Below are 24,306 nucleotides of genomic sequence, written 5' to 3'. Positions count from 1 at the left end.
CGCGAGTTGGAAAAGTATAAAGAGGAAATATATATCTTTGACATCGGGAGAGAGAGGGGGAAATGCAGAGCGACAAGTGTTACTTCGCACGTAGATTCCAGTTTCCAATCTCCTTAGCAATGCGGTATATCTCGGCTCGCGACAGACTCGCCTTTCCGTTTTGCATTATCGGGACTTTGCCTCGACGGCAGCGCAAAGTCTGCTCGATGCTTTGCATTACTTCGCGAAGGCACGACCTTTAAGGCTCGTCTCCTAAATGGAGTTTATCGAGCGCTCGAGACGGACGCGAGAGAAACGTTGAAGAGGTTGATCCGCCTTGCCGAGACATCAAAATGCAATCAGAGATTCGTAATGAATCTGATATGCTAAAGCATGTTTTTTTTTTTTTAGTTTATCTTATCATGATTTTTTTTGTGAATATTAATGTTTCTTTCTACATATAACATTGTATATTAAGTAATATATTCCGATGCAAAACCTTCATCTTTATCTGACGAAAGAGATTTGAAGAAACGTGAGAGATTGAGAAAGACTGTAGGTATAATGAAAACGTGTGATAAATCAATATTTGACGCAAAACGTTACGATCTAATAATTTAATATAGGTGACAATTTTCCATTGTTAATTACAATTTGCTCAAGAAGCGTGCGCGCACGGCTATCAGCAAATGTCGGCTAATTCTGCCGTCTGTTCTCTGCGATTGTTCTAACGAGCAAACTCTAATAAGCGTTAGCGTTCTTGCAGAGTTCTGAACACGAATTCGCGTAGAGCCCGGCGGGATCTTACCGTAGTCACGGATTATCTTACCTTACCTTACCTTACACCTCCGGACTTCTAATATATAGAACGCCTGGACTGCAACCGCGAAAAATCTTATTATCGCGTATCAATTTTTGCGAGTGGCCTCGGCTTTCTTCCAAGTTAGCAGTCGGATCATATCTATATATCTATGTGGAAATCGCACGAAAGAACTTTAAATATTTTTTGAGCTTACTTATTCTTTTTAGTTCATTCTTTTCTCTTTCTATTTTCTCTCGAGGCTCAGTTTTTCATATAAGTAAAGTTTTAAATTTTATCCCATTATTGAGAGTTAAGTATTATTACATTTCTTCTCACAATAATCGCATTTGGCAAAAAAGAAATTGCTCTTCATTATTTGCACTTTTACCATCATCATTCTCATAAAATCTCTTGTTAAACGATTATTTGCACTCGGTCGAAGAAGCGTGTCTTTGGAAAACACGTATTATTGAGATAACGCAATTCCTTTTCTCGCGTATTTTATTCCATTTTGTTTTATATTTTAATATTACTCATCGCTGCATTGCGTTTATTTTTACGTTTACCTCGCTCTTGCACGCCTCTCTGTATATCAAATATTGAGTATATCAAATATCGAGTTAATGAAGCAGAAATTTTTCTCCGCGATCGTTATCGAACCAATTCATTCACCTGCATACAACCCAGCTTCCTCTATCCTCACTTATCCCGTCATCTGTTTTTATCGTGACATTGATTCGCCGCGTTACCACGTCGTTCTCTCTTCCACTTTTCTTCCTCTCTCTGTTTCAATGTCATTATCCTCCTCTACTCCGTTACACTAGTCCGCTTATGGGAAACTACTTTATGCCGTAAGAGCATTTGCTCTCGAAAGCGATCTTTCCCATAAATCCTCTCATCTTATCCGGCCTGTTTGAGGGAAGGTGATGCGATTGGCGAAGACTCTATGTTTGCAATTAGATCGCTATCGCACGATAATTAGACGATTACTTATAAACACATATACATGTGTACCTACATAGAACGGATGCAAAACAAAAAGTATGTTAAAATATTTAAAATTAATGTATTAATTAAACCGAACAAAATTAAAAAGATGAATTTTAAATCACATTGTAATGAAAAATATGAGGGAATAATTTTTAAATTGATTTACTTTTATCAGATACAATTATTACGTATAATTAATTGGAAGGAAAGAATTAACGGGAAAATATTGAAATTCGCGAAAATTCATTATTTTATATATATATATTTCCTTTTTTATTATAAAATATATTAATACCTAACAAAAAATTTACATCGGATGAATACATATAATAGTATGTACAATAGTTGTCGTTTACAAGGAAAACAGTCACGAGTGACGGTACGAAGGAAGAACCAGTTCTATAATAATATGTCCTATATCGTAAATGACATGTCGTACAGCATATATCACTAATTTTTCCAATCAGTGATGTGTGAATATAAAAACGGATGATCCCAATTAATTGTGTGTCGGATTGCACATCGAACAGCATTTATTTACCTTCACGTTGAATGCATATGCACGCGCTGTTATTTACACGAGCTCTAACTAAACGCACGTTTGTTACGCTCCTTTGCATTTCATATACACAGGGTGTCCGGTGGTTTGCGTTTCACCTGTCGTGGGCAGATTCCTGGGATTATTTGGAGACGATTTTTCCTCAGCGAAAATGTCGAGGGAGGTCATTATTTTTTGCATATTCCCAATTTTTGTCATCATGTATCTTTGTAACTAAGCCTTAAATTAAAATTCTATTAAAGTAAACTCTATCTGAAATTAACTGAAGAATGTGATTTTGTTAATACTTTATTTCCACAAGGCTTAGTTTGTGAAAAACCCTTTATTTTCAATCGCTTATAACTCGAAAATTATTGGTGCCTCGACATTTTCGCTGAGGAAAAATCGTCTCCAAATGATCCCAGGAATCTGCCCACGACAGGTGAAACGCGAACCACCGGACACCCTGTATATACGGATCACACGAGTCCCCAAATATTTTATATACGCTCGATCTGCTCTGCAAATCGAATGCTTCCCCCCTCCCCTCCTCAATTGATGAGATCTGATCAATATATTTTTGCGAATAAATTATAATAATATTGCATAAGCGCGTTTGATGTTACGATGTTATATATTACAAAAAATTACTTAACAAATCTTGCTAGCTGAAATTAACATTGCACACTAAGGTCCAACAAATCTCAACATTTTTTTCATGTTTCTTCTCTCCTTTTTCTTTCTCTGTAACTATTCTTAAAACTTCAACGAATAAATTTCCATTCTTTTCGTTCTAAGGAAAAAAGCTAGGTAGAGAAGTTGGAAGTAACTTTGTGAATGTCTCATGGGTTTTGTTAGATCTTAATATGCACCATATTAGAGGAAAATGTACATTTTTAAGATCAAAAGTGAATATCGTTAGTTTCAAAAACTCTTCTTCAGCATATCCGCTTAAAATACTGCTATCAATGAAATTGTTATTGTTTCAGAATTTAATCATGTCCGCGGTTAATACACATTAAGGAAACGATTACTTTTGACGTTGAAATATATTAATTGTAACAATACGATACGATACGAATTCCACGTTGTGAAACACGTTATGCAAAACAACGAAAATTTTCATAAGAGAGAAATTAATAATATACTTATTATAGAATTTAAAAAAAACTGTATACACATTTAGTTCTATTGAACTTAAAATCAAAGTTAAAATGACGTTTATTATTTTATAATAAAATTTATTGCCTATCTATTTATATTTGAAGAATCTGCCTAATGATTTATATTTTTAGAATTTTATAACTTTTAGTTATAAAACTCTAGAGACTAATCGGGTATGCATATTGTTACCAAATATTATCTTGTGCAACGTGCTTCTCCGCGAATGTTGTAAAATAGTTTGATAAAACTATCATGCTTGCTTACTACGCTCAATTTTTTTTACAAAATGATAGATACAATAGCAATGGTCTTCTCTCTTTTTTTCTCTTCAAATATTCATATTTACACGCGCACTTTTACAATGTACCGATCGAATTAGCGTGGTCCTTAATTCTTTCAATATGAAATCGCACTAGAGGACAATATACGTTAATATAATTAATATTCGGTACACTGATTCTGATAGTATGATCGAAGATGAAAAATGTACATATAACGACATTTGGGGAGCACGATAGATGGCAGTCATATTTTTTCTCGTCGATTTTATATATACGCGCGTCGCTCGAATATATCGATCATGGCAAATTTAGACGAGAAAAAAATAAAGAAATCAAATATTAAGAAATCTTATCCTCGTTCTCGGACACATTTTCTCCTCTTTTAGTCCCCTTAACATATCTTTTTTTTACTTATTTTTACTTTAATCTGTCGAGAGTTCAAGAATCATATATGTAGCCGTAATATAACACATAATTGACAATTGCCTCCCTCCGAGGATTCTGCAGGAAGAATAAACAAACAATTAAGGATGCGGTAGATAACCGATCGATCAATCCACTCCTTATTGCCGACAATGATAATCGTCTTACAGAGCTGCTAGCAATTCGACAGGATTAATCACAATCACTCAGCCATCGCTCAAGCGCTCGGGAAACACCGTCAACCAATATCCTTCATTATTGGATCGCGCATCGAAAGTGTCAAATTAGCGAGAAAGCTTTACGCTGTTCGATCACAGGCAGAAGCTAATCAAAGGGCACATTGCCCCCGCACGAAAGATGAATTAGCATGGCTCTTTCGCGCGATCTTGCATTCAAACAGTTCAAGTTGTAATTATTATTCTGTCGAATCAATAATAGTATAATTGAAGAATGAAAATTAAAATTGCAATTAATTAAGATTGTCGAGTATTGTAAGAATCTCTAAATTTTATATGTGCAAAATTTAAAGAATTTGAATGACATTATCACCAGGAGGAAATTAATACGTAAAAAATAATTAAAAAAATTACATTCGATATACAGCACAGATTTAAAATTAAAATATAAAAAAGTGTTACAGACAATTATAGTTAAATTCTACGAGAATAGTAAAACGACGAAGCCAAGTCAGCGAAACGAATAAGCCACAAATTACGATTAATAACTGCAGTAGTAATTTAGATTAATAACCGCAGAATCAATAAGCACCTAAATACTTTAGAAATACTTAATAAATAACACGAGACAAAGGGGAGATTGTTCGATTGCACGACCAACCGCTGTAAATTGTTTCGCGACCATCGAGATATAACGGAAACTTCGCGAACAATGAAGGTATCGAAATCGTTTAAGTTGTAAGAAGTTTCTTCTTCGCTATCGAAATTGACATTTCTCGATATACCGTCGTACGAACTATACGTGTAATCGCGTTAACCATTTTCACGTTATCTGTCATTACCGCTCGCGACAAAGTGCAAGAGCAATAATACTCTTAGATCTGGTTATTGTTCGTTATATTTCTGCCACGACAAAAATATATATAAATTTATATCGAACAGGAAATTCTCGCAGACATTTTTAAGTAAGTAAGATGTAGTCTATCGTTGTTCTCACTTTTCGTTGCCGCGAGAGACCGAATTACAGTTAGGTAGGTGGAAACGGTTTCAGCGAAATTAAGATTAAACGATGGAGCGGCGAGAGAATAAACCGACACAGGAATTCGCTCGCGACCCTTATGGCCTCTCTAAGGACAACTAGGCAAGGTAACCGGTTACAAAACGGTACGTTTATGGAGACAGTAAAATGGCCGCCACTTGCTCTGCCCGGTCACGCGATAAGTGCTCGTGAGTCGAGCGAGCGAAAACACAAGGACGAAGAAAGGGGAACGATGGCTTGGCTCGCCTGAGACATTCCTCGTTCTACTACTGAATCGTTCCTTTCCCTTCGCGTATCTCTCTCTATTTCTATCTCCTCTCTTTCTTCCTTCCTCTCGCAGGTAAACCGATAGCTCAATTAGTCACGAGAACGAACTCGCTTTTCCGGCTATCTCTTTTCCCCACCTTCTGCACCGGCCGGCGATGGTCGCAGAGAGAAATGGTTGGGCGAGTCCTTAGGTTAGGAAGGAAGGCGGAAGTCGATAAGAGGCAAAGTGGGATCGGATAGCGGCATGTGGAAGCGCGTAGCGAAAAATGGAAGAGGGAAAGGGACCGCGCGTGAGTAGGGGAAGAGAGCGAAGGGCGAGAGAAAAAAAGAACGGGATGAATGTGAGGGACGGGATGCTGGAGAATGCGCATGCGAACGGGAGAGGTTTTACCGCGAAAGTTTCTCAAGGGAGATGGTACATCCGTTCTACGAACGAACAAACCGCATCGATCGATAGATCCGGAACCAGTAGCTCGTTTCCTTCCCATTTTTTCTCTTTCTCTCTTTTTTTACTAAGTTTTACTCGAGGGACGGTACTCGACGAAGCCTAAAGTTATAGCTCGTGAGAAAAACACGATGCAGTAGTTTCGCCTCTTGATACCGTGAGCGAATCACGACTTAACGAACGAATCGAGTTAGAGACTTGAGATGCGAAAGTCGCTAAAGGTCTTGTTGGAAAATAAGGATATGACGCGCGCTGACAGATATCATTGCAGAGAAGAAAATTTAAATGAGATTAATAACACCGATTGTCTACATATATATTATTTTATTGTCAATTTTATTCGATATAATATTTAAATTCTAACTTTTTATTTATTTTTTTTTTTAAAGAGCATTTTTGATCGTGTCTCGTTTATCAGTATTTACGCATCGCTATATATGCATTGATAAGTACTCTATCTAGATTGAACCCGCGAAGCATGTAATCCGAAAAGCTTTCAGCAGTTTTATGACACCTTTGAGAATTGCTTTCTAGGATATTTTCGGGAAAAAAAAACCGGGTCGACGCATGCAGCATGACTTCATTTTACGTCGATAACGGGTAACAGATATTTTCGATAGTTGCGGTGATCTTCATGGTCCGCAAATTTCAAACGCTTATCGACAAAAAGAAAGAAAGGAAGAGAACGAGAGTGCGAATCGGAACCGGTAACCATATCACCGCGGATTCTTTTATTCACTGCGAAACAATTTTTATCAGACAGGTAACCGCGACGAATAGTATTTCGCGTGTATGTATGCGTGCGCGTGCGGCAGAAAAAAAAGCCGCGATTAATCCCCGATGCAAGAAGTAAGCGGTGCGTAGAGATCTCGTGCGAGCGTGCTCCGATCTGTTTGTTCAGTTTGGATTTTTATCCGGTCAATAGCGATCCCTTCACCGAATAACGCGCGCCCATTGTTTGTGCGCGCCATTCCGTCAACACGTAAAATTCAACCGCGTCCGCAATTGTGAATTTCACCGAGGCCACACCTATATACCCCTTGGTCACATATACGCATCCCGAATATTACATTTTTTTATATTCACACACAAATACCGCGGGCTATTTTTTACCTGAGAGCCATACAGGGTGATTCAATATTCGTGAATACACATCGTGTACAGTGAGATTCCGCAACCGAATTGCATAACTCTTTTTTTCTCGATAAAAGTTCCGAGAGCACCGATTGTTTCCGAATTTTCGAGAGCAACGAAGAAATAAAGCACTTTTGGGGAAATATTGTTCTCATAAAGTATCACTTATAGATATCACGATTCGTAATTAAATCATTGATAGAAACTCAAACGAGGCAGATCAAATATAAAACGAAAAATTACTTCACTTTTCTTAACTAGTCGACTCAATTTTTTTATTCTTTCATTTGGAAAAGAGAAGGAAGTCAAGTAGATTCGAATGATTTAGATAGGAAGTCACGATACAAATAAACTACTACTACCCGCAGCTATATAGAAGTCCAAAACTTCGACCTTTCTGATCCTTTTATCTTTTAATTACGCGGATTTTGCTAGCCGCTAAATTTTCCACATCTGGCTTAAACCCAATTTTCTCAACATTTTCTCTCGCACGCGCGCGATTTAATATGAACAACAATTACTTGTTTAATAGAGTAACTCCATGTGAAAATTTTCCATATATAAAACGCTTCTCTGTTAACTTATAAGATTGTGAGGCAAAAACATATTTTGCGCGAAAAGTAAATATGATACATATTATTCGAATCTGGGATCTTAGAGTTGGATAAATTCTAAGAGAAAAAGTCTAAACACACCACACTGACAATCTTCGTTAAACCAATATCATTATTTTCACGAAAGAAATAGCATCTTGAGGAGAGAATCCGAGATGAGGATAAATAAGAGAAACGTGTAAATCTCTGGAGAATCGAAATGTTCTCCACGCCTGTGCGATCGATATATCCGAAGGACTCCTTCGAAGGGGATATACACATAGCGATTCCTCGGTCTTCGAAAGGAGTGTGCTGCAGTCCACCTGGATACCATGATCGTTACGACGCATCTAAATGCGGAGTCCCGGTGCGAAAGAGACGTGTGTATGTGTTCGTATTTCCCTCGGTCCGAATCCTTTCGCACCACCGTGTATATATACGCCCAACGAGCGAATTGAAAGTGCTGAAAGGCGAATTGCCAATTGCTTCGTCGCTTCCAGTCGGGGCTTACTACGGCACCAAATTGGAAATACCGTAGCAACTCTCCAACTCTTTGTGCCGCGAAACAAGACTATAAGATTCACTCTAAGCGCGGTATATACATATGTACGTACATATACAGGTCACGTATACTATTTATTATATATATATACAAAGGATCTGTCTCGAGAGGGTAGATATGCGTTAACCTGTCAAAAGTTTAATCAATCTTCCGCGATCCGGATGGATTTCGGATACAATTCTAAGATTTTTTCGCAGGAAATATCTACTAGTCCTATTTAAAAAGAAAACAGATTATCGAAATAGCAGAAATTTTTTACAAACTCTTATATCTTCGTAAAGGAAAATTTCTTTATAATTTAATAGAAATTTCTCTCTTGTGTGTGTGGGAAACACGCTTATAAAGTTATTTACCAAGTTCATTGTAGATCGTATACTTTCTCCTTCCTTCGACAGATGTGATACATTCCAAGTAGCACAAAAATTAATTTTTTTAAAATTGTCAACTCGTATCTATCTACCCGCTTAATCGTTTCATCGTTTCATCTATCGACGAATTATGAGCGCGACGCTCATTTATAGCCTTTACGTCACGTGAAACGTGTCAAGCGGTTAGTCACGTAGGTATAGCGCGTTTACGTTAAACCATGCATTAAACCGAACGTGAAATCGCCAAAATTTGCATTCTCGCCCCGAATCGAAAAAATACATGTATACGCGTAAAATACATACGTATGAGATACTACGAGTCTCGTGCAACTTGCAGTCGTCAACGTTCCGCGCGTGACAGATTTCTCGCGAAATATACGAGGCGTTTATATGTGCGCGGTGACATACGTATATCTCGTTTCGCGCCGCGACGTGAATGGACGACAGGCGACGAGACGGTCGCATACTTACGCACGCACACACGCAACAGGCGTGATGACGATCAACAGACCGTGACGATGGAGAGGGTGGTGGTCGTCTTGGGCGAGGCGTAGGCGTGAATCGACTGCGAATATCTCGATTGTCAAATGCGCAGGGGATCCGTGTGCGGGTTCGTGGGCTTGTGCCGGGCCGCGCAGAAGCTCAGGCCGAAGCACAGCATCAGCAACGCCACTGAGCCGACCAGCAAGTGGCTCGACCATGACACCGAGCACTTCCCTGAAACAGATGGCATCCGTCTGTCATCGACTCGGCCGAGTATTCTGCGGCGTCGTCACCCCCGGGAATTTCCCCGGCGAATAGCTCGGCCACCCTAATCGTCGTGCCGAGGTTGAATCTGATCGTCGCCGTAATGACTTAATCAGCGACTCGCGGAGTAGATTAATAAACCGACCGTGAACGGATTTATTCCACGAGAAATATTGCCCTGAATGGAAAACGTAATTTGTCAAAGTTACTTTTCGACAAATTGCAATTAGGAAAAGAATTTTTTTTTTTCTTATATATGATTATTAACGGCTGAATAGAAAGGAGAAATATTTTTCAGGTGTCAATATTTTTTTAATAATAGCTTGTTTCTTATTTTCACATTTATAAAGAAATGTTTTCGCGATAGCGATGAAAGAGATGCGATTTGATTTAAATAAAATAATGATTTAAATACACATAATCGATATCAGTGTGTTGACGCAGAGATAGAATATCTATTATATCATTTTTAATTTAGAACTAAAATAATAGAAATATTAATTGCGAATATGTGGTGACTAAAAATGTATATACTCGCCATATATAACGATCGAATCAGTCTTTGAATAATTCGAGTTACGAGATTTGTTCGTATTTCTGTCAAAGTTTACAAAATAAGTTCAATTTAACCCACAGGAGATATCGTTTAAGCGACGTGAACGTGCTATTGAAATATATACGATCTCGTCATCGCTTCGACATTTGGTTTGACCCATCAACCTATCTATTTCGATAGTACTCACCTGGGGATGCTTGTCACCTGTGCATCGAATACACAGAGCATATAGATTATATTCCCTCGGTCAGAAATAACTCCACAAAATCTTGTCGATATAAAAAGAAATAAATGCACTGCGTAAAATATCCCGGAGTTTTCAAAATTAATTTCACATCGATAGTTTTTTTTTTCCAGAGATAATGACTTTTTTGCAATTCTGTTTACAAAATATCGAAGCATCGATATAGTTTTTAAATTGCAAGAGAAAAATTAAAAATTTTTTAAATACGAGAATTCGAAGCGCGGCCGGATATATGTATATAGAACAAATATTTTTCCCTAGTTATATCACGTGGCAAATCTATCGAATGCAAATTTAGTATCAGGGATGATCCTGCGGAATACAACAACGTACGCATTCGCAGTCACGGCAGCAAATCCGCAGCAAATCAATAACAATCCCCCGGGTATTGAAAGGCAAATCACCACCGGATCGCCGATGTCGAATCAGATCGTTACGGGCATGCTGGAAAATTACGGGAAAATCAGAGGAATTGCGTTCGAGACCGGCGTGACGTGGATTGCGCGCCCCGCAGAGTTACAAGAGCCATAAGTCTCGACCGGTTTACGTAAAGTCTCGGAATGGCGGTAAGGTCGTTGAGTGCTCCGTAAAACGCTTCGAGAATTCGCCTGCGAAAATGCGGAAACTTCCACCACCGATGCTAGTCGTCGTCGTCGTCGTCGTCGTCGTCGTCGTCGTCGTCGTCCTCGTCGTAGTAGTAGAGTGTAACGTCTTAAGAGTAATCACGTACAGACACACGTCCGCGGATTTCTGCTGCGCCACATCGGAACGGCAATTTCTCGTTGAAGACGTCGTTAAACTAGGAAATGAGCAACTAAAGCGCAACTCTCCCTCTCCTCCCTCTTTTCCCCGCGCGCGCGCGCGCGCGCAAGTTCGTCGAGCGTTAATTAGTTATCGAATTAGATCGATAACTCGCGCCGCATTCCGCCGGAATTAAGTTCCGGACTGCCATTCTCCGCATTGTATCGCTGTATGCCGAATACGAACTCAGAGAGAATACTCACCGAGATTATAAACATTGGCCCCCTTTCCGCAGGATTCGCGCACCTCCCGATTATCCCAGCCGATCGGATACATGACCAGACCGCCGCATATCATCGCTGCTGTAACAAACAGATAAAAATAGTCAACGAATTATAGACTATGCGACCGAGAATTTAATCTGCTATCTGTTGATAGATTTTATTTACTCATTTTTTTTTTTTTTTTTTTTTTTTCGTCAAGATACTCTTGACAGTTTTCTTGATGGTATTATTAATGTATTAATGATGTAAAAATGAGAAATTGCGTGTCGCGTTTACTAGCAAAATATAGGAATATTTTAGAAGGAAGAAATAATGGCGAGTTTTGCCATTTCAACATTATGTCACGCGTTTTTTCTCCTGAGAAATCAGTATTACTGCGGGATCCCCAACGTCATCCCGCATCGATCATGTCGTACAGAGCCTGCGGGCGATTCTGTCATTTTTCGAAAGCGACCCTCGAACGCGGATAGAAGCAAATCGAGAACAACGAACTAACTTGAAGCGCGTAAATGGAATACGTCAATGCGCTGGAAGAAGGATGACGTTACCATGATATCTATTTTATTCGGGGACAGTTCATTATTTTGCTGCGAGATATGAACTTCTCGCCGGTCCTAGCATCAATTTGATGTGCCCAGGCGGATTGTCATTTTTAAAAGTGCATTATCTTTATTTTTGTGCTCAAAATTTAAACAGAGCTTAAATTACGCAATTTTGTACACAATTCAATAATATAATTTTTCTCTTTTTATAATAGTATTTACGGCACATTGACGCGACGTTGATACGTAATAAAGGAAATTAATTTCGAATTAAATTACTGAATTTAATTACAAAGTGTCAAAAAGCGTATATGACACTCACCAGCGAGCAGCTGCAAGGAACCAAGAATTCTTGTGTGTTTCGGCGTTTTCAGAATGTGTGGGAGGAATGATGACGCCGCTGCCAAAAGTGTCAAGGCGCCGATCACTGCGATCGCGACGCCGATTCCCATCGTTACTGTACTCGCCTGCCACCAGGCACTCGGTATGTCCCAAAAGCTGTAACGTAACATCACTCTCGATAATAGATTTCTAGATCAGTAATCGTCCGTTAAATATTCACATTTTTTTATATTTAAAAAATTGTTATTAATTTAATTTTGTTCAGCACAGAAAAAAATATTCATGAACTTAAAATCGTAAATATTTGGTACACCCAAGATTATACCGCGTAACATTAAATTACAATTAAGAGAAAAGAGAAAATGTCAAATCGGATAAGAGCTACTTGCGCGGAATTAACGTTTTATTAATATAATATTATTAATAACAATTCGAATAAAGCTCTAATCGACATATTTATCGGAAACTGGAATAAGCTTTATTCATTATATTATTTACGTATTCGTAGTTGTTCTACATTAATTAATATAACGTGTACGGCTTATACGACAAAATTAGCGGATTTATCGAGCCAGTTTCAAGCAAAACGAAAAAGCAAATATATTTTATTCTAATTACATCCCGATATAATAATATTACGAGAACTAACTCAAATGTGAAATTATATTGTATTTTGATGTAGGTAATGAGTTATAATTTTCATGACGAAATTAAACAAAGTTCAGTCAAATTATATTATTGATTCGCAGAATTTTGAGTAAATGTGATAATTAGTAATTTAATCATATTATTCTGCGAATTGGCACGTTAAAGCGATTTTTCAGTTTAATTTTTTTTGTCAGAGGTTTGACTTTAAATGTAAAACATATTCCGCTGCACAACTCATACAAAATATGATAAACAATCTATACCACATAAACAATTAGAAGATGCAATGTAATATCATATTACTATTATAGTAATTTGGAAAATATAAATTGGATATTGAAGAATCAATGAAATTATCGATGTCGAAAAAAATGCACGTAACTATGTAGAATATTTTTCGTTCTACGCAAATATTTTTCGCAGGAGATATCGTGGCGCAAAATATCGTATTATCTGTTTTTAGCTTCCCAAAGTTTTGACCCGTTAAACACGACCAAATGCAATATTTTTTTCGCAGCGCGCATTCTGACGTAAAATATCGTATCGTTCGCTCTTTTGTTTCGAAAAAATGGAATATTAATCGTAGCCAACGGGGTATATTGTTATAAATATTCCCCGTTAGTCTCGTAGAGAGAGATTTTCGATATTATTTTTCTATTGATTATATTATGATTCTAATTAGCTAATTCACACACATAATTTTTATTTGAATCAGTAAAACTTTGAATAATTTTGATTGTATATTTTAATCTCGTTAAAAAATAGAAAAAACAGATAGCATCTAGCAATGTAAAAATAATAGTTATTATCTTTTTACAATTTGTTGGATTTTGTTTTCCTTCCCTGTAAGACTTGTGAATGAAACAATTACATAAATTTTCAAGTTACTGGAATTCCACTACGCTGAGAGATAACGGATCTATCGTAAAAACGGATGGAGTTATTGAATAATCCCGGTTTGCAGAGAGCGAGCTTACTATTAGCACTTATCGTGCTTGTACCGATTGCATTGGGATGAGAAGGGGGAAGTCATAGAAGCGAATTTTGCATGTATACAATTATATTATCACATGCGTTCAACCGATCGAGAAATCGCTTATTGTACCCGATCCATTGTTGAAAATTAGATACCGCAGCAAGTATAATCTCGATGTTATCCAGATTGTGATGCTGCGGATGCACCTAAATCACATTGACACGCAAGATATATATTTTTCCATGTCAAAAAAAGATATCGAATTTATTATTAAAATTAAAGACAGACATTATCGAAAACTTAACGGCATTTTACGGAAAAATCGAACGCGAGATTTTACGCATCTCTGAAACGCACATCATCTCCGCTATATTCAATTGACTCTCCATCGGATCAAATCTGACGGAGTAAGTAAAACTTCGCCCCAGTCGCGATGAAAAGGAAAGAGGAACGAGGAGCTTCGTCAGATGGTACTGACGCCGACGAAGCCGACCTACATACGAATTCGCGAAAATTAAATCAGAGATCGCATACGCGAGATATACATTTTTATCGTTTTTCCGTAGCGCGCTAGTGAGATCTCGTGTGCAAAAGTGTATACCCGGAATTAAATTTGCGGGAACTCATTGTTAGCGCTCGCAGTATTCCCGACGAGAGAGAGAAATACGTTTTTACCACGATATCTTTTTGTAAATGGAAATAAGCATAAAGAAAAAGCAATATATGTTATAATTTCACTCCTTAGCTACTTTGTAATTTTTCAAAAGACTTTAAATATTACGTATATATTAACGTCAACATTTTTATTACGTTCTTTTTAAAAATGATTTAAAAAAACAAAGTGTATTAAAACAAAAAATAATAATAATAATAAAGTTTCCGTTGACGAGCGCTTTGAAAAATACGCAATAGTAGCACGCGTTAACTTTATTTTCTATGCTTTCCATCATTGTACATGTGCTGTCATGAAGTAGGTTGTCGGAACAATTTCCATACAATTCTCCGCTACCGACATCATCAATATATATATATATATATATATATATATATACATATATATGTATACATGTTTAAATATCGTTGAGAACCGATCATCATATGTTACAAATTCGTATGACGTAAAAGTTTTAATTCTCGCAAGTTTGCGAAACATGAATCAGCCAACAAAATATATATTATCGATTCAAGTAAAATTAAATACGACACAAAAATTATTCTCACGATCACACGTTATGCAAAATACAATCATCCCGTCGACCTTACGCGAATACACAGTGTCAGACTCATCGGGTCGATAAAAAAATAGATGAAATTTCCATAATTTATCGCGGGTCATTGCGTCTCTTTTACCTTTTACCGCGTAAAATCTCGCGCGTGTATTTTCGACCGCGTCTATCGAAATCCTCTTCGGCAAACGGGTGGTAGTCGATAACGGGCAGTAATACGAATGCGCGGAATAGTCCAATTCTTGTTTTTAACGCTTTCGCTGATCCTACGAAGCGAATACGGGGATTTGGTATGCATCGTTTAGCTGCCGCGATCGGATAGAACGGTACTCGAAAAACACATGACTCGTGGATACCTTAATACATCGCGTTCCCAAAATGCAATCCAATCCTATTAATCTCGCGCGCTTACGCGTCGTTATTGTGATAATTGTTATTCCCGTTATTATCGTTATCGGTACCATAACAGAAATAGAGCACGAATAAATCTATATATATTCTCTTATTAATTCACTGTACTGATATTAATGCGCTATTGCAATTACTATTAATAATGAGAAAATTTGTATTAACACATGCTTAATGCAAGTTACATGTAACCTGCATATATTTTTAATTAAATAATATATATAATTTAGAATTATTATCGCTTATTATTCCTTTTAGAGGAGGAAAAGAGATATAGCTGTTGAAATTTTACACAGATGATCAAACGACTGACATTTAATTTAATTATTCGTACGCATTCAAAAGTTAAAATAAACGAGTCTCGAATTAATTTCTGTATTAACAAGCGAGAGAGTCTCATTTATTTGAGTAAAACAATCAAAGAGTTATATTATTTTGACTGAACTTGTGATATTTCATATAATTCCTCGCTTCGTACGCAAAAAGGGAAAAGATCGCACCATTTATCTATCCTATCGCTTTTTATAATCTTCTTTTGTTAATATCGGTGCTCTCTCTGTATTTATTATCGTTTTAATGCCAACTGCGATTTTTACGATTGCTCACGAGGAAAATTCTTACGCCCCGTTTTCTCAATCTGTCTGCGGAATTATTCTGATCGCGCGACACAAATTATACAAGCCACTTGGTTAAAATAAAATTATTCGAATTCGCTTCTCGAACTCGAATTAACCCGCACGTTGTCGAACTTTAAATATTCATTTCCGCCTGGAATACGTGTCAAATTCTTCTCTTCATGCATAGAATAATTAAAATGTCACATATAATTGCCTACAAATGAATGTACATTTCTGACAAGCTCTTAATTCTCGATTATATATATCTCTCTTTCTTGTTTTCGATTAGATTATATTCTACTATATATTAATTATTTATTAATCAGAAAATATATATGTCTAACAAATATACGTCTTATCATATTTAATATTATTTTGAAATATGTTTTATTTATTTCTTTTACATATCTTGCATTTTTTATTTTTTCTAAACTTTATTCCATACTAGATAAATTAATATTTTATTTTATTTTAATATAATAATATTTTATTTAAATTTTACATGGCCTTAACAATGCTTTTGTCACATTACCATTACTATTTAACGCGCCACTTAAAGCCTTTATAATTTTTATTTGAAACACTTTTTTGAAAAAGCCTTTCACTGGAAAAAAAAAATTGTTAACTTGACTAAACGTTTCCTTTCAACTAAATTATTATTTTTTTAATTGAACATATATTAGTATTTAAGTCAAATATACGTTTTGTTAGATTTAATATGTTACTTTTAATTTAAATATTTCTATATGTTCAATTAACAAAATAATATTTAGTTGAAAGGTTTAGTCAAGTTAACGATTTTTTTTTTTTCTCCTTTTTTCCAGTGTTTTCGAGATATTTAATTGTTGCAGGACTTTTGAGACACCCTGTATATCTGAAATGTATCGTGCATACGCAATACTAAATCTCGATTATATCTTTTCGAACGAATCTCCTTCGACTTTTAATTAGTTATTAATATTATCATATTTATATATCGCGCGCGCTATTAGAAGTTGCCGATGTTTGTTGCCGCGGCCATTACCGAAACGCCGCGAGTACCAGATAGTTCGAGCTGCGTCCCGCTGTGATTAATTAGTAAGCATAATTGTTTCTAACCTTTGTATTGCAATATTTATCAATCGGATATCGTAACTTCAACGTTTATATATAATCGTAATTGTTGGAGACACATATTTCGCGAGAAATTTGATGCAAAATCCATGCCCACGGTCACCATAACACAACCTAATCTGATCTGTTTTCGTGCGCGAGTGTGTCGCGACTCGTGGATATATCCATCGCGATAATTCTAGCTTACATATTTATATCGTGTATGTTATAATGCGAAATAATAAGTTAATCTAATATATGTATGTATATTTTCTTTGTTACAGGTAGCATTGCTGATAAGCTGCGCGCGTGTTTGATTGCGAGATTCTCGAGTGCCGAACGGACGCTTCGTGCGATTATAGTTTTCGCATCGTTTATTTCTCATTGCAAGTGCAATGCGCGAAATACGCGTGTGTCTCACGCGTCGCGTGTAAAGTTTCGCGTGTCGGGAGTGCCGTGTAAAGTGTCGGGCGATCGTAATTATTCGTGTTTTCGCGAGTGTCGTGAGTGCTACCAAGAGAGGAGGAGGAGGCCCGGGGAGGCATCAGGCGACAGCGGGACAACTGTGAGGTATGCAAAATACCTAAAAACATTTTTTTTCTAAACTATACATTGAGATATTCGACTGTTTCCAGATTTTCAAAATACTCTGTATGTACACACACACACACACACACACATACACCTCCCCCCCCCACACACACATGTATATATATATAATTTGAATATTTTGTTTTCAGATCAATGTGTGCTGTGTACTACAACTCCGCAATTGCACGTATCGGTGAGTGTGAAATTGTTTATTTCAATCAAGTAGAAAATATTATAACATTCCTTTCTAAAAATGGCATGTTAAGTTCATTCTCGCAAGTATTGTTGCATCTTTTCCGCGATACTTATTGACTGTCTCGATTCGCGTTGTGCGGTTGTGCATTATATTTGCAGAAAAGTTGCAGAAAAGAGACAACAATACTTGCGAGAATCGACTTAACATACCTTTTTTAGAAAGGGATTGCTTAAATAATTGGATATAACTTAAATACTTGTATAAAAATTTATGCATTTTATATGCGTGGCGTGTGTGATTATCAAAAGTACGTTTCCACTAATTACAGTCTTAGGGGATAAATAAAATTCATATTCAGTTTGATAACTTGAGAAAACGACCGAGCAAATTTGCAGTCGATTGCTCTTCTCGGAAAACCTCAGACACGTTTGGCGCGTGAATTTTGCTCTTCTCGCACCTTAGAAATCTCGCGGTTGTAGAGAAGGCTGCCTACACTCGGTCATGCTTTGATATGGGAATACATTAATGCGAAAATACGTACCTGGAGTACCTCGCGCACTCGTAAACTATCTCGGGCGTGGCGTTGGGGGCCCTGATTCGCGGATAGTTGCAACGCCGAAAGGAACTGAAGTACGCGTCCGCCTTTCCTAGTAGTCGTCCCTGAAATACACAAGGCCGCGTAAACGGTGGCGATTACGCTACTGCGTTTTTTAGCGCCAGATTCTATAATAAGATGCTATAAAGTCGAAGAAGTTCGCTAAACACATGGTAAGATTTAAAGAAGGCATACTTAAAATTACGTAATATTAATAAAAAAAAAGTTAAATGAAATTCATAAATATTACAAGAAATTTTGCAGCTTTATTTTACATTTCTTTATAACGCAATCTTTTGAATCGCGTATTTATGAAATAGAAAATAAAATGTGATAAAATGGAAAGTTTGAATAAATGTAAAATAAACGTGCTAATATTATTAAACGCTGTGCTCATTTCTGACATGGAAATCTTTGCATCGATCGAGCGTGCAATAGCATCTAGGGCAAGACATTTATTTATATGCGAAACCGTATTACAGTGTGTATTGAGAAAAATTTTCTCTCTTTTCTAACAAATTTTACAAACGGCGCCAAAGAAACGGGAAATGTCTCGCCGCCTTGTTTGAATGCTTTTGATTGCTTCTCTTAATATGGAAAAAAATATAACGCAACCGTCTGCCGGAAAAGGACGAGAAGCAGGAAGGAGATCGTAATAAGCTTGCTTGTCATTTACCAAATGCCGTTTTCTTTCAGAAAGCTCGTTCTTTTCGCATTTATTTTCATTAACAAACCGTAATAAAAGTCCCCGAGTAAAATTGCACAATTTTGCAAACAAGCTCTTTTTTAAAATATTTCAATATTTCATATCCATAAATAAATTTAAAATATCGAAAAGCTGTATTTAATAATTAACATTATTAAAAAAATGTATCGGTCATTTTTTCATTATTCTTTTTTTATTGAATTCAATTTACCAATATAATAATAGAAAAAAATAAACCGCTATTCAACAAACAAAATTCTGAAAATCATCATGTTACACAAATAATTTATATAATAAAAATTTATCTTTGAATGTTGATATAAAATACATAATGTATATGACATGAAATATTTATTTACAAATGCTTGATTTGCAATTTATAAAATGTTGAGAAAATTTATGCGCATTTTTTATAAAACTAATAAAGTCTAGAGAGATAATAAATGTTAGCAATACAAATTGCATAGAGAAAATAATTGATTTTTAAAGAAAAGGTGTCATTTATTAAACATTTTCGATAACTTTTTTTTGTAAGCTCTTCTTGTAAGTCTAAATTTTTTCAGTAACTCACAAGACAAATTACTACATTATCAATTTTAAACAAACTCTTAGAAAGAAATAGAGTATTTAAAATAAATAATATAAGAAGATTTTAGAGAAGAGAAAATTGTATGTTAATTTTGTCATTATTCGCAAACCTACATCTTATAAAAAAAATTTGTAAAGTATACAAATTAGCTGCCTAAGAGAGACAAAATAGATTTATCTAATGAAAAGGGTCGCAGATCCATAATCACATAATTGGTAGATAGAACTTTATTTTTCAAGAGCGCTTCGTTCATCATGCGATGCGGAGAATATATGAACAATTTTGTCCGTTCTTGAAAGTTAGTTTTATCTTCGTTTGTAAACTGTATTTTGTATCTGCAACAACATCGGCCAGGGTAAGATCAAGCTAAAGGCAAGTAGTCGCGCGAAGTATAAAGTTGCCCTACCGACGGTATTCGTCCCATCAACTTCCCTCCCGACCAAGTTGCGGGTGCCCCCGAGCGTTCTTGTCTCGTTCAAGAATCTTGTACGCGTAACGAACGTCTCGGTAAGTTTCAAGGACCAAAATTTTGCCTCGCATCACGGCCAGGACGTTACACTTGTTGACAACGCTTGCCACACAATTACATCGCGAAATTTTCATTCAATTATCCGAATTACACTGTACCACGAAATAAATCGTCTATTGTCACAACGATAATTTTATACAAAAGTACGTCTTTTAATCCTAGTTTCGCGTGCTTTATTGACATTGCACAGTTTAATTTGACATTAATAAAGAATGGGTAAATAGGTTTTCGAATCTTTTTTATCGTATTTACTGGCGCTAACAATAAGAGATACTTGCATATCTCTTGCATATCTTTCATAATAATTCTTCGTTTCTGAGCTTTTTTTGTTACGGTTAAGTTACAACAGGGAACAAAGATCCCTGTATTAAGACGCGTAGAATTAATGTTTCAGTTTCGTTGTTTCGTTCGCCGTTTAGAACGAAGAATCCGATTACTATCGCCGCTCCACGATCCATCTTGTCAGACGACTCGAGCTTGTTCGATTTCTCACGTTTTCTTTGCCGTCCTCTTTCTCTTATTTCTCTCTAGCTTTTTTGCTTTTCTTATTTTTCCCCCAGTTGCTCTTTTATCACTACGCTTTTCCCCGTGTTTCGCTTCTTTGTCGCACAGACGCTGGTATCTCATTTTACATCTCGCGCACACTAACGAGAAATGATGTGAAAATGAAATGTAAATAGTAATGCAAGGTAATGTTATATCCTCTCGGATAATATTGCAAGTCTTAACATTAAAACTCAGGTGCAACGACGCTTTAAAGCAAAAATCTTTTAATCCAAATTCTAACAGAAGTTACACGCTCTATCTCCGGCTTTTAACTAATTTATTGAAATACATCGATACACGTATATAATCGGATCACGCTTAATTACGCGGGAGAAATCAAGAATTAATGGATATAGTGGAGTGTAGCAAGCCGTTCTCGACGAATTTTACACGAAACTCGACCTCGGCGAGTCTTGAAATTCAAGTTTGTGAGTTTTATACGTTCGATTTCACGATGAATGCCCCGGGAGTGATAAATGGACCGTCGGTTGAATACTCGAATGTACAAAGTGTAGACCGAAGTAATGTAAAAAAAAAATATATATATATACATGTATAAAAAACTCTATCTTTTCTCGTAAATTAGAACTTTCACGTGGATGGATATTACGTCGAGATAAAATCGTTCAATAAACTTAACGTATCTTATTGCAATCGCGCGCGTCATAGACTCTCTATCACGAGAATCTCGATATTGATGTTTTATATGGCCGAGCACGCAAATTTCACCGCGATTTTATTTTATCGCGATGCCTGTTAAATTGCTTTACGATCGTGCCGAAGAAATTGTCGGAGTCATCAAAATCGTCGATACGAAACCCCTCGACGACTCCCCGGGGAGGAAAAACGACTTTCCTCCGCACGAGTCGTTGGTGTGTACCCGTGTATGTTACACGAATAAAAGTCCTGAAGATGCGCGAACTATGATCGTAGAAAATCCGGAATGATCCTTCGGCACGAAGTTGCACGAACGCGAGAACGACGTCGTACGGTCGCACGACGATGGAACGAGGAAGTGTCGCTGCGGCAAAGTTTTTCCACGCATTCGATAAGTATAATTTTAGAAGTTGCCAGTTATCGGCTAAAAGTTATCGGTTGTTTTGTAGCTGTTCGCCAGTCATGTGGAAATCGAACGCAGCGAATCGTCGATATTCGTATATCGTCGCGGGGAGGGAAGGAGAAAACTATCTCGATTATGACCGGTAATAATGCTATTCTATCGTGTATTTGATTCGATAGTATATATCGCTATCATATTTATCGATACGTTGCTTTATCGTTCCATTAATATCGCGCGTTAATGACCATCAAACATCGGAGCGCCGCACGATGAAATAGAGAGATATTGATTTAATTATAAGGGGAACATATATATTTATAGTGCTAGAATATATATTTATAATTTAATATCTAAGGAGAAAGAAAACGAGCAAGAGAGCGAGGAAAATTTCGCATTTCATTAATTATCTACGGCTATGCTTCGTAACTTTCTTAAATTCCTTCGAGAGAGATTATCTAACTCCAATCTTCGAAAAATTACTCTAATGACGCTAAAAAGTTCAGGAACACTTTCGAAAGATAATTTTGTTTCTTTTTTTTTTCGTGCTGTAACACAATTAAGAGGAGAACTCGATCGCTTACCTGAATCCAATAAGGCAAGTAAAAACCGGAGCACGCCAGAATCGAGGCCACGGTGGACAGAGTAGCCCACAGAACGCACAGCACTGTCATCTCATCGGTTTAAAAGCGTCCGCCTCTCTCCCTCACGTACCGCTGTTCATCCTCCATTCGTGGATAATTATCAAGGTCTCCGAAAGTGGCGTCGGGGATCTCGATTACACGTACTTCGTACTACTATATACACGAGGAGTGTCCCTTCGTCCGATCGCGATCCGACATCGACAGCCGTTTTCGACAACGTTGACCCGTCGTCTCTGTCGCTTTTTAAATCGCCCCCCTCTTTATGTCATGGCTGGCAAAAGGCACCGATCGATCAGTGCAAGTGACATTTATTAGGGTATCGACACGGTCTTCTCGCGGCTCGTTCGACGAGCTCGTAAGAGGAGCGTTCGATCGGGATCGATTGATCTTTTAATCGCGTATCAGGACACGTCGGCAACGCGTTCTCTTTTCAAGCACGAATGCTTTAATCATCGTTCACGGTCTGCTCTTCGTCGTTTTCTGCCGGTGAAAACCTTGGGCTTGCCGTGGTTAATTCTGCCTCGACGAGATTATCCCGCTCGTAAAACGTGACCGAGAGAGTATCGCTTCTTCTCGAATGAGTCACGCGGTTAATTTCGATTCCCGTTCCGTTAATACTCGCTTCGCGCCTCGAAAATTGATATCGAACGACGATGAAAACGAGGACGAGATCTCTCTCTCTCTCTCTCGAGTTACTACGTATTTATGTGTGTGCGCGGAAACTAATAAGAAAGTTATCCTTCCAGACAATCGTGAAGTTTCGCGACCGATCTGCTCCGTTTTGACATCATAATACTGCCAACAAGATTCGAGAAGTTCGTTATTCAGCGAAACTTGCCAACGTTGCTGTTTGTTAATAATGTTCTCTCTCGATGTATATTCTAAAGCGGTTGCCTTATTATTTCACACCGATCCGATTCACCGGTGGAAAACAAGAGCGATAAATCCGCAATTCCTCGACCACATCCTTCACTTCTTTTTTTTCACTCCGCTGTCACGTCGTTGATTTATCGCGAGATGTTTTTATCGAGAGCCGCTCGTGCGGCTTAATTTCTTGCAGAGATGATACCTCGTTCCGCTGCCAGCCGCGTTCTCCGCGGTTAATTATAGACTCGATCACCACACCGCGGTTCACCACCCACGCTGTTGCTGCTGCGTGATAAGTATTCGTACCATCCGTTTCGGAGCACACCGCACTCTCACGATACGGGAGAGACGTCGAGGAAATTGATTCAATTCGATCCGGTTCCGGATAATCCTTTCGTACGAACGTTCCTCCGGAAACGAGACGATCGACGACGAGAAGAAATGTAACGTGCGCGGATGCCCGACGTCCCCGTCGTTCTCGTCGTCGTCGTCGTCGTCGTCGTCGTCGCGCACGGCGCCGCTTCGTGGCTGCGACTGAACGGTTCTCCACATTCAGCGGGTTCCTCCTCTATCTCTCTCTCTCCTTCTTGCTCACCCGCGCCGCGCCGCGACCGCACTGCGTGGGAGAAAGCGGAGAGCGCCGCGACGCAGCATCCCGCCTCTCGGACATCTGGCGGGCACACGGGTGACGGTGTACACGCCACACCGCACCGCACCACACGCGTATATACCACACGGACGTGTGCGTGCACAATGTGTAACACGTGTACGAATCACCCTGTACCCCGACGTAGCCGTTTGT

At 37.7% G+C, this 24,306-nt stretch overlaps 1 protein-coding gene across 2 annotated transcripts; it reads right to left on the bottom strand.

Annotated features, from left to right (window-relative positions):
* Positions 1-2,017: 2,017 nt before the first annotated feature.
* Positions 2,018-24,061, bottom strand: LOC145937510 (LHFPL tetraspan subfamily member 6 protein). Of its 2 annotated transcripts, none has more exons than XM_083040576.1 (5): positions 22,578-24,061; positions 18,513-18,631; positions 12,198-12,373; positions 11,313-11,408; positions 2,018-9,478 (listed from the first exon to the last, which is right to left on the bottom strand). In XM_083040576.1, the coding sequence occupies exons 1-5, from the start codon at positions 22,665-22,667 to the stop codon at positions 9,345-9,347; spliced, it is 615 nt and encodes a 204-aa protein (XP_082896702.1). In that variant the 5' UTR covers positions 22,668-24,061; the 3' UTR covers positions 2,018-9,344. The 2 variants fall into 2 exon arrangements, with proteins under 2 accessions (XP_082896702.1, XP_082896701.1); XM_083040575.1 differs by having other exon boundaries at positions 11,313-11,411; positions 22,578-24,060.
* Positions 24,062-24,306: the final 245 nt, after the last annotated feature.

Source organism: Prenolepis imparis, unplaced genomic scaffold (assembly GCF_030444845.1).
Source record: "Prenolepis imparis isolate NDT839.2.m4 unplaced genomic scaffold, iyPreImpa1.0 SCAF_6, whole genome shotgun sequence".
In the NCBI taxonomy this organism is placed as follows: Eukaryota; Metazoa; Arthropoda; class Insecta; order Hymenoptera; family Formicidae; genus Prenolepis; species Prenolepis imparis.
This window is presented reverse-complemented; position numbering and strand designations above follow the sequence as displayed.